The following is a 12,305-nucleotide window of genomic DNA, read 5'->3' as shown; positions in this document are numbered from 1 at the left end:
GAAGCTCAGTGCAAGCTGGAAGAACAACACCTAATTTTCTGCTTGGGGACCCTGTAGCCCTCTGAACTCAATATCAAGTTCAATAATTTTAGGGCCTGAACTCCTCAATTTCCTAGCCATCTATCACACACACCAGGCCTTGTTATCACATAGTCTGCCGTTACACACTACCTATTGTTAGCCACTAACTGTCTCCATTCGCAGCTATTCACCCTCTCATCAGATTGTTATTGACATCTTTGGTCTGTCCAACTGTTTTTCTTCCTCTTTTGGCTCCATGCCTGCCTATTCTTTACTCCTTACCCCCTTCCACCTAACCCTGTCTGTTGCATAAAAATCAACATTTTCCTAGACACCATCTGTTCTGAGGAAGGTTCACCACACCTGGAAAGTTCACTTTGACTTCTCTTCACAGATGCTGCCCAACCTGCTGAGCTTTTCCGGCAACTTCTGTTTATGTTTCTGATTTACAGCATCAGCAGTTCTTTTGGTTTTTATTTAAGATTTATTTAATGTTGTGTTACTGTATGTATGTTTGGGGTGAGAAAGGAGGAGGCAGTGATTAAGAAGGACATACATTCAACAATCGAAATGTGCCGAATTAATTCGTTTTGTGGTGGTAGACTGATGCAATACATCCCATATTTCCTGGGTTGCGGGAGAAAAATGATACAACACTTTTTCTCTATCCATTGATGCTGCTGAAGTGCATATCTGAAGATGTTGAAAACGATTGCTGTTGGCTGTGAGATCCTCCAAGTACAATCAAGCTAAACTTAAAGAAAAGCCACTGGGTAAACTTCCAAATAATGGTAGATACCTGTGAATGTGTACTGCACGTGCAATTAATGATTCAGAATACAGAAGAAAAGATTAGTGGGAAGAAAAACATCTATTTTAATATAAAAGCAATCTTATAAAAACAATTCACCTTTTAATGAAGCAAAAACAGAAAATGCTGGAAGCATTCAGCAGGTCAGATAGCATCTTGCCAATAGAAACAGTTAAAATTTCAGATTGATTATCTTTTGTCAAAACCATAAAAAAGGACACAACATTAAATTAAGGCTATAATGAGGTCAGGTGCTGAGTGACCCTAGCAGAACCCACTGCGAGTTTCCAATAGCAGATTATTGCTGCTTAATAGCATTGCTGATGAGTCCTTCCACTATAATTGACTGATGATTGAGAGTTGACTGATGGAATGATTTTTGGCAAGATTAGTTTTGTGCCACTTTTTGCCTAGAGGACACATTGTTGGGTAGATACCAGTGTTGCAGCAGGACTGGGACAACTTGGTTAGTGGGGTAGCACAAGTCTCCAGTACTTTTGCCAGAATGCCATCAGGTACAATAAATTTTGTGAATAGAATAGGTATACCTGAGAATCATCTCAATCACAGTGGAAGGAAAGCCTCAATTGAGGAGAAAGAGATCTGTAAAATGCTTATCATTTGAAATATTCACTGATGTTTTTCTGTGTAAATATTGTTAACGGGGATAAAAATTTTAAACTTTCTATTTATACTTTCAATCCCAGCATGAAAGTATTTTCCTTTTGTACTTATGCTGCCAAGTCTCTGGAGGGGGACTTTGGATACATATGAGCAATGAATAGCAGGCTCCCAATCTGGAGGAGAAATCCTCTACTGACTTCTAATGAGAGCTCATTGATCTATTTCTCTTGCTGTAAATGCTATCTGTCCTTTTGAGTATGACAAGCATTTTCAGTTTTTATTTCAAATTTCCAGCATTTGAAAAATTTTGCTTTGAGTTTATATCAGTATTCATGTGCTGCAGTGACAGTATGAAACTCTTAACTTTGAAGAGTAATGTACCAATTTTCACACTTGGATCTTCAATTTTTTAATATGTATAAAGTATAAATGGTCCATTCCTAATTTCATGCATGGTGGTTCAGTGGCTAGCACTGCTGCCTCTCAACCCCAAGGAACCGGGTTTCATTCCAGTCTCAGGTGACTGTGTGAGTTTGCACATTCTCTCAACTGGTTGCTCCAGTTTCCTCCCACAATCCAAAGATGTGCAGTTTAGGAGAATTGGTTATGATAAATTGCCCACTGTATTCAGGGGTGTTAGGTTAGGTGCATTAGTCTGTGGTAAATGTAGAGTAATAAGGTAGGGGAATTGGTCTGGATGGGTTACTCCTCGGAGAGTTGGTGTGGACCTCTTGGGCCAAATGACCTGTTTCCACACTATAGGGATTGTATGCTCAGATAAACGCGCATGCCCAGTTTATCCCTTACTATTTCGGGAGCGTAACACGCATGCGCTGCGAATCCGGCCCGCCCACCCATTAGTTGCTTACTGAGCGTGCTCCAGGTCTTTTTGATTACTGTCCAATGACAATGGCTCATCTTCTAACAGAAAAGCACATTTACCCCGGTGAATACTGTAGAATGTTATTTTTTCAAAAATCAGTTCGGTGTACAGCCCTTTTTTTCATAATGCCGGTTGGGGTGAGAGGTTACCTGTCCCGCATGCGCACTGCTGACCTCAGTAATGGCTGCTCGTGGTAGGAGGTTGTGTGCTTTTCTCCAGAGATGTTCCGGGTGTTCGATGGCGGTGAATGTTCCTACTCCTGTCAGGATGTCCTTAGTAAGTGCTCGGTTTTAATGGTTTTCCTGTGTAGCGCGGAATCAGACACTTTTAGTTTTCGGGGGAAGAGAAACATTCCAAAGTCGGCTGCTCCTGATCTGTTCACTCACTTCGTTCCCACCTTTAATAGAAATGACATCGCATAGAGGGAGGGGGGTCACTTGGCTCATCCTGTCCATGCTGACCCAAAAAGACACATGCCCTTCTAATCCTATTCGCTTGTACGTCGCCCATAGTCCTGCAGCTTATAGCACTTAAAATGTAGATCCACGTGCATCTTAAGAGTTTGGGTTTCTGTCTCCACCACGAATTCCAGCCACCCACCCCACCCCACCCTCTGCATAAAAAAAAGTTTTTTCCTCATGTCCCCTCTAAATCCTTCTGCCATTTAGTTCGAACTTATGACCCCTGATTTTGGAACTTTGTCAAATGAACTAGGTTCCTCCTGTCTACTGTTTCTATCCCTCACAATTTTATACAACTCAATCATGTCACTCCTTCTGTGTTCCAAGGGAAACAAACCCAACCTTGCCAATCTCTCCTCATAGCTACAGTTCTCCAGTTATGACAACATTCTAGTAATTCTTCTCTGCACTGTCTCTAGAGAAATTATGCACTTTCTGTAATGTGATGACCAGAACTGCACGCTCACTGGTGTCTTACAGTTTCATTATATCCCAGTTTTTGTATTTAGTATTTCTGCCAATGAAAGGGCATTCTGTATCCCTTTTTTTTTTACAACCTTATCTACCTGTACTGCTACCTTTAAGGACCTGTGCATTTACACACCAAGATCACTCACTTTATCACCTCTCAGTAAACTTCAGTTCATTGTGTATTCTCTTTTACAGTTTGGCCTCCCTAAATGTATTACCTCACACTTATCAGAGTTGAACTCCATCAGTCACTTTCCTGTCCACTTTCTAATGTTGACAGAATTGTGATCCTGTTGTAGATCTTTCAACTTGGAGAAAATGAGGACTGCAGATGCTGGAGATCAGAGTTGAAGAGTATGGTACTGGAAAAGCACAGCCAGTTACGCAGCATCCAAGGAGCAGGAGAATTGACATTTCAGGCATAAACCCTTCAGGAATTCCTGATGAAGGGCTTATGCCTGAAATGTCGATTCTCCTGCTTCCTGGCTGCTGTCTGACTGGCTGTGCATTTCCAGCACCACACTCTTCAACATAGTTCTTTCAACCCCCTGAGTTGTAACATCGCTGTCTCAAACAACAATCCAGAAATTTTGAGCACAAGTGCTCAGGGAGTCTTGCACCATCGGGTGTGTGATCTTGGATGAGATATTAAATTCAGGCTTCATCTAACTTCTAGTAAAAGATTCCACCCTCAATGTTCTATCAATGGCAAGGGAATTTTACTGCAGTCTGGTATTTGTGGGGAGGCAAATGCTGGTACCATGTTCTTTTCCCTAACTGGGTCTAAGGGTGAAAATAGAGTTAAAGTTTTGAGTCTGGTGACTTTTCTTCAGAACTGAAAAGTCATTGGATTCGAAACTTTAACTCTGCTTTCTTCTGACAGGTGCTGCCAGACCTGCTGAATTTTGGCGCAGTTTCTGTTTTTGTTTCAGATTTCCAGCATCCATAGTTCTTTGTTTTATATTATTTTCTAAAGTGTATTGGTTTATAGTGATTGAGGATCAATCACTGTTGAATCTTGACAAGAGGCTCTTATCCTAACCAGATGAAATTCATTACATGAGAGCAATTAGGCACCGGTTACATTGTCTTAGTAACAATGACAAACAAACGAGGAAACCTGTCAATATAGTATTCACTCCATGACCTTCAAAGATGTTCTATCTTATCCCCACCAAGCTGGTTTGACATCATCTGATTAAAGTATAATGCAACTTCCAACATTAACTCTTTGAGAATAATTCTTACATAACAGTATCCTGTTGAATATCACAAAAATGACTTGTTGGTCTTTTAACTTCTGTGTTTTTTTTCCCTCTGTTTAACTGATTTCCTACATTGCAACATTTATAAAAGATACAATTCATTTGTTGTGAAATAGTTTAGAATGCCCCAAAAAGAGAAAAGTGCTACACAACTTTAGGTTCTTCCACTTTTACCTGTGCTGAACCAGCCAGTGCAACATCAGAAACTTGACAATGTCACCATGTGTTCCCCAGAGATCTATTTTTGTTGTATTTACATAATGCATCTTACTGCTGTCTGAAAACAGGAAATCTGCTCAGATCCACATAGTAAGACCTTGTTCTGTCTCTGAAGTCTACTGCCATTGCCTTTCCTGTCTTTAATATTTGTGTGTAAAATCCTTGTTATTAGTAGAAATCCAGTGTAAGAAATGGGTGGTACTTTCCCAACGAATGGCAGTGATTGTTAGATTTTAATGATAAGACTCCCATTGGAATCAGCATTAACTCTATTTCTCCCTCCACAGATGCTGCTGACCCTGCTAAGCTTCTCTAGCACTTTATTTTGATTTCAGATTTGCTCTATTTTGCTTTTTGTTTTCAAATAAAATCTGACAGTCATTTTGTACAGTGTCCTAGAATGAAAGGGTTATCTGATGAGGAAAAGTTGGTCAGGGTGGGCATATATCCTTTCTAAGCTTTTAGAAGAAGAAAGGTGATCTTTTGAATCATTAAGATCTTGAGAGGACTTGAAATGGTGGATTCTGAAAAGATATTTTCCCTTGTGGGAGACACTGGAACACTGGGTCTCCTATTTAAGATGCTGCAGATAGCAACCAGGAGGACACGTGCTCTGTAGTGCCGAGACTAATGTATGCATCAGAATTTATATAAAAAGGATATGGTGGTCCTTGTGTGATTACAGGAGCTCAGAATAATCAGTGTATGACCAGAAAATATGGATGGCAGGCAAATATAATTGATAAAATAATAAGAGGAGGTTACGTAATCAATTCCTTAAAGTTTATGTTGAGTAGTCATTTTAAAATTTGTATGGATCTGCTTGTTAAATATTGAGTACTAGTAAGCATTCTGTAATTGGTCAAAAAGTTGTGCATGAAGCAACAGGAAATACTGGAGCAGGGAAATATATTTTGGTTGCTTTTGTGCTTAGTATTATTTGCTCACAAAAGTTGGTACTATTAGGGAAGTTGTGTTTTGCTATTATTTGGTTTGCTGAATGCATACAAAGGAGTAACTTTTGATTTGTTAGCTTAATTGAGCACAGCAGTTTCTTCGCTAAACTAAAAAAATCAAAGAACTGCAGATGTTGGAAATCAAAAACAACAACAGAAATTGGAAGGAAAACTCAGCAGGTTTGGCAGCATCTGTGGAGAGAGAGCATAGTTAATGTTTTGGGTCCAGTGACCCTCCTTCAGTTCTCCACAGATGCAGCTTGCTGGTGTTTGCCCAGCAATTTTTGTTGTTGCAGCGTTTTCTATGTCCATTTCTGGTCTATGAAACCAGACAAACCAACTGGTGTTCACTTGTGCATCAAAAATAATCCCTGCCCATTTGACACTCCAATGTAGTCGTAGAGTCACACAATACAGAAGCAGACCTTTTGGTCCAAACAATCCATGCCAAGCATAATCTGAAATTAAACTAGTCCCACCTGCCTGCTTTGAGCCCATAACTCTCCGAACCTTTGCTAATCATGTATCCATCCAAATGTCTTTTGAACATTGTAGTTGTACCTGCATCCACCACTTCCTCAGGAAGTTCGTTCTACATAGAACCACTCTTAGGTAAAAAAAAATTGTCTCACGTCTTTTTTTAAATCACTCTGCTCTCATCTTAAAACTGTGCTCCCTAGTCTTGAAATTTCCCATCTTAGTGAAAAGACAACTACTATCAATTCTGTCTATGCAAAATGTGTATCAAAATTGGGAAAGGTATCCCACTGATTAGAGCAATATGACTATGTTAGGGTGTTCCTTGCTAAATCACACTTTACAGCTAATGCCCAGACCCGTCCATCACCATCTCTGGGTACATCTTGTCCCATTGGTTGGACAGGTAGCATCAGACAGTAATATACAATCAGCTGGGGCTGGTGCTGGGAGTCATAGAGTCATAGAGATGTACAGGATGGAAACAGACCCTTTGGTCCAACTTGTCCATGCCAACCAGATATCCCAACCAAACTTAGTCCTACCTGTCAGCACCTGGCCATATTCCTCCAAACCCTTTGTATTCATATACCCATCCAGATGCTTTTTGAATGTTGCATTTGTACCAGCCTCCACTTCCTCTGACAGCTCATTCCATACACGTACCACCCTCTGCATGGAAAAGTTGCTCCTTAGGTCTCTCTTATCTTTCCCCTCTCACCCTAAGCCTATGCCCTCTAGTTCTGGACTCCCCCACCCCAGGGAAAATACTTTGACTATTTATCCTATCCATGCCCCCTCCTGATTTTATGAACCTCTATAAGGTCACCCCTCAGCCTCTGACACTCCATGAACAGCAACCCTAGACTATTCAACCTCTCCCTGTAGCTCAAATCCTCCAACCCTGGCAACATCCTTGTAAATCTTTTCTGAACCATTTCAAGTTTCAAAACATCTTTCCAATACTTTCGAGGAGCTATGAACCTGAACTCCAAGGTCTCTTTGTCCAGGAACATTCCCTAGGACCTTACCATTAAGTGTATACGTTCTGCTAAGATTTGCTTTCCCAAAATGCAGCACCTCGCATTTTTCTAAACTAAACTCCATCTCATATTCCTCAACCCATTGTCTCATCTGATCAAGATCTTGCTGTAATCTGAGGTAATCTTTGCTGTTCACTACACCTACAATTTTGGTGTCATCTGCAAACTTATTAACAATACCTCTTGTGCTCACATCCAAATCATTTAAATAAATGAAGAAAAGTAGAGGACCCAGAGCTGATCCTTATGACGCTGCACTGGTTACAGGTCTCCAGTCTGAAAAACAATCCTCCATCACCACCTTCTGTCTTCTACCTTTTGAGCCAGTTCTGTATCCAAGTGGCTAGTTCTCCCTGTATTCTGAGATCTAACCTTGCGAACCAGACTCCATGGGGAACCTTGTCGAAGGCCTTACTAAAGTCCATATAGATCACGTCTACCGCTCTACCCTCATCAATCCTCTTTGTTACTTCTTTGAAAAACTCAGGTTTGTGAGTCATGATTTTCCCTGCACAAAGCCATGTTGACTATCCCTAATCAGGCTCTGCCTTTCCAAATACATGTACATCCTGTCCCTCAGGATTCCCTCCAACAACCTGCCCACCATCGATGTCTGGCTCACTGGTCTATAGTTCCCTGGCTTGTCCTTACCACCTTTCTTAAAAATTCTGTAATATGGATATTTTTCAAGATGTCACCATCTATTTCCCTACATTCTATGTTTGCCATGTCCTTTTCCATAGTAAACACTGACGCAAAATACCCATTTAGTATCTTCCCCCATCTCCTGTGGCTCCACAAAAAGGCTGACTTGCTGATCTTTTGAGGGGCCCAATTCTCTCCCAAGTTACCCTTTTGTCCTTAATGTATTAGTAAAAACCCTTTGAATTCTCCTTAACTCTATTTGCCAAAGCTATCTCCTGTCCCCTTTTGCCCTCCTGATTTCCCTCTTAAGTCTACTCCTTATGCCTTTATACTCTTCTTAGGATTCACTCGATCTATCCTGACATATGCTTCCTTGGGTTCTTGATTTTGGCTCTGCTTCGTACATTGCAACATCATGTCAAACATGGAAAAGAAAATATCCTGACTACTAACTGTTTCTCTCTATGCTGGACCTCATTTATAAGACGTACTTAGGTTACCAAGAGCACAATGTGCTTTAGACAGAGACTTTTTTTTATATATAGATATTTTTATTAGAAATTTAACATTTTGACAAGTTTACAAAAATAAACAAAACTCTCAAGTACAAACATTGATATACAATTAAATCTTAAATATATATAATAACCAAAATTTAACAAAAGAAAAATACCGACAAAGAAGAAAAAACAAAACTCAACTAACTACGAATCTAACCTACAACTAACCAGAGTATATATTTAAGTCTCTTACATTATTCAAATAAGAGAAAGAGGAGAAAAAAACCAAAAAAATACAGATAACACAGAAATTGGGTAGTCAGATACATGCTCGGAATGTGTTAACATCAAATGTAACAAAACCCGTATTCATGCGGGATTCCTCTCCCAAGGGGCCCCGAACCAGCCTAGTTTGTAATCTCAATTAAATAAAAGCCCTTGTTAGGATAGCCGAAATATCTGTATTCATATAATTCAAGAAGGGCTGCCATATTTTATAAAATAATTCGGTCTTTTGGTGCACCATATTGGTAAGGAAGTCAAGGGGAATACATTCCATAATTAATCTGTGCCAATTTGAAAGTCCAGGGGGGCCCTCAGCCACCCAGTTCACCAAAATATTTTTCCTTGCACAGAAAGAGAGAATAGAAAATAGTCTCTTCCCATACATATCCAGGGAGGGAAGGTTCGAAAAGCCCAAAAGGAGAGATACAGGGTCCACTTTAATTTCCATTCCTAAAATTTCTGTCAGGGTACTTGCTACTTTAGTCCAGTATCTACGGATCTTATGACAGGTCCATAGGCAATGTACAAGAATGCCCACCTCTATTTTACATTTGGGACACATTGGAGATGCCTTAAAATTTGCCAATCGATCCGGTGCTATATGGGCCCTATGAAGGATCTTCAGCTGGATAACCTGAGTTCTGTTACAGATGGTGATTCTTCTGGCGTTTACCCAAATATCATTCCACATTTCTATAGAGATTTCTAGTCCCAATTCCTGATCCCTTGTTTTAAGCAGATTGTCCATATCTCCCAATACTTCATCATGTAGTAAATGATAAATAGTACTGATGGAGGATACCCCCATTAGTCGTAGTACTCTACATTCTCCATCTGATTTATAAAGACTATCTAATAACGTAGTCTTCTTTTGTATATAATCTCGAATTTGGAAGTATCGATGGAGGTCTCCATTAGGTAATCCGAATTTCTGACGCAGCTGTTCAAAAGACATCAGGACCCCTTCTTTACATAGGTCCCCTAGACATGAGATACCCCTGGATCTCCAGAGTTTAAAAGTGGCGTCTGTAAACCCCGGTTGGAATCCCCATGCTCCCACTATCAGCGCATAGAGGGATGTTTTATGTGAGTTGCCCTCATTTTGACACATTATATTCCAAGCTTTAATTGTGTTTAGTATTATAGGGCTTTTACCGTGATCCGTAATGATTTTCCTCTTGTCTGAAAATAAAAGGTTAATAAGTGAGCATTTTACTTGAGAAGCCTTGATGTCCAGCCAGATTGGGTCTTGTCTGACCCACAATCAATCAGCTATGTAACTTAATAGGGAACTTCCCAGATTTTAGGAAATATCAGTTAAGTCCAGTCCTCCCCTTGCCTGTGGAAGCTGTAGCTTCTTCAGCTTAATGAGGGGCAGTCTATGATTCCAGATAAAGGAACCCAACCAGCCATATAATTTACGTAGTGCCAGCCTCGGCAGCATCACCGGAAGCATTCTCATAGGATATAGGAGAGGGGGCAGGGCATTCATTTTAATTAGTGCTATTCTACCCAGCCTGGAAATTGGAAGGTCTCCCCATCGCTGGAGGTCCTGCCTTATCCTCTCTGTTAAATGCACAAAGGTAGACCAAGTACTGGGGTAATAAAAATGCTTAAATATAAGAAACCCTCCAGGGACTAACGAAAGGGAAAATGGGATCCATCCACTAAGTGGGGTATCATTGCAAGGCCACGCATTGGCATAGCCTCCGTTTTGAGAAATTAATTTTATAGCCTGAGAATGTGCTAAATGTATTAATAACTTGGATTAAGTGAGGCACGGACATTAGAGGATTACTGAGGAATAGACGAACATCATCTGCATAAAGGGTAACTTTATGTTTACCTGTACCAATTCTCGGGGCCGTTATATTAGGATCAGCCCATGTAGCTTCTGCTAGTGGTTCAATTATTAGCGTAAATAACAATGGCGAGAGAGGACATCCCTGACGGCAGCCCCTACCCACACTAAAGCTATCTGAACCTAATCTATTGGTAACCACAACTGCTTTGGGATCACTATACAATGTGGAAACCCATTTGGTAAACACCTTTCCAATGGAAAACTTTTCCAATGTGTTAAACAAATGTGATCATTCAACCCTATTGAATGCCTTTTCCGCGTCTAATGAAACTACTACTCCTGGTATCTTTCCCTGATGGCAGGCTTGAATCATATTCAAAACCCTTCTAATATTATTGGATGATCCACGGCTCTTAATAAACCCCGTCTGATCCTCCTTTATGATATGTGGCAGTACCCTTTCTAGTCTCAGTGCTAACGTTTTAGAAAGGATTTTAAAATCTACATTTAGCAAGGATATTGGTCTGTATGACCCACATTCTTCTGGATCCTTTCCTTTTTTAAGGATAAGAGAGATATTTGCCACTTTCAGCGAAGGCGGGAGACAGCCCTGACTATATGCATAGTTATACATGTCCATAAGTGGACCAGCCAATATTTCTGTAAGTTCTTTATAGAATTCAGCTTGAAAACCATCTGGGCCCGGTGCCTTACCTCTCTGAAGTTGCCTGATTGCATCATGTATTTCTTGGGCTGTTAGGGGAGCATTTAAGACTGATACCTGTTCCGGAGTTAGGCCCGGAAAGGTCAAATTTTTTAAAAAATGATTGTATCCTCCTAGTCCTGTCTTCACAATCCTGCGATTTATATAAATCAGAATAAAATTTTCTAAAGATTGCGTTAATCCTTTTATGATCATGAGTCAAAATACCCGTACTTTCCTTGATAGACGTGATAGTTTGAGGGGCCTTTTTCTCTTTGCAAGAAATGCTAAGTATCTACCCGGTTTGTCGCCAAATTCATATAACCTTTGTTTTGCAAATAATATTTCCCTCTTAGCCGTTTGGGTAAGCATAGTGTTGAGAGCTGTCCTAAGGGCCGTAATCCTTTGCAATTTGATGATAGAAGGTCTATCAGCGTATGCTGTTTCAGCTGCTTTTAAGCAAGCTTTGAGCAGCCGCTGTTGTTCTCCCTTTAATTTTTTCTGGGTCGCTGAGTAGATGATCAAACCTCGCGTGTAAGCATTGATGGGTTGCTAGCAGTACCTAAATTAATTTCTAAAAAAGTTTTAAATTCTTGAGAGAAGTGCTTTACAAATTTACTATCTTTCATTAGGAAGGGGTCCATACGCCAATGCCGAGGGGATGTCCCGTTGTTCCTCGCCTTGATTTCCATATATATAGCAGCATGGTCGGAAATTGCTATACTACCTATTTTACAGGATGATATGGAGTTTAAAAAAATCGAGGTGGTGAAAAACATATCAATTCTGGTATGACATTTATGTGGATTGGAATAAAAAGAAAAATCTCTGCCCTGTGGATGAAGGCATCTCCATACATCTACTAATCCTAATTCTTTGTTCAGATCCAACAATTGTCTAGATCTGGGATACTCCTGCAGTACTCTTGGGAATCCTATCTATTTCTGGATCCATAATGCAATTAAAGTCTCCCCCTATAATTGTATGACGGGCACCAAGAGCCATCAATTTTGAGAAGGCTTCCGTTATAAATTTAAAGGGGTGTGCCGGAGGGCAGTACAAATTTAAAATCCCATATTCCTCTCCATTTATAAGGGTTTTAATCAGAATATATCGTCCAGATTCTTCTTTTATCTG

At 40.2% G+C, this 12,305-nt stretch overlaps 1 protein-coding gene across 2 annotated transcripts in view; it reads left to right on the top strand.

The window, feature by feature from the left end:
- Positions 1 to 2,344: 2,344 nt before the first annotated feature.
- The window catches only part of mrps9 (mitochondrial ribosomal protein S9), a 108,363-nt gene continuing 98,402 nt past the window's right edge, over positions 2,345 to 12,305 (top strand). Inside the window, exon 1 of one of the 2 annotated variants that reach the window (XM_072577584.1) lies at positions 2,345 to 2,615. In XM_072577584.1, the coding sequence (XP_072433685.1) occupies positions 2,520 to 2,615 (96 nt within the window). In that variant the 5' untranslated portion in view covers positions 2,345 to 2,519. The remainder of the gene's footprint in view (positions 2,616 to 12,305) is intronic. The other variant, XM_072577585.1, reaches the window with a different exon arrangement.

Source organism: Chiloscyllium punctatum, chromosome 9 (genome assembly GCF_047496795.1).
Source record: "Chiloscyllium punctatum isolate Juve2018m chromosome 9, sChiPun1.3, whole genome shotgun sequence".
Classification (NCBI taxonomy): Eukaryota; Metazoa; Chordata; class Chondrichthyes; order Orectolobiformes; family Hemiscylliidae; genus Chiloscyllium; species Chiloscyllium punctatum.
Note: the sequence above shows the minus strand (reverse complement) of the source record. Positions and strands in the feature narration are given on the sequence as shown.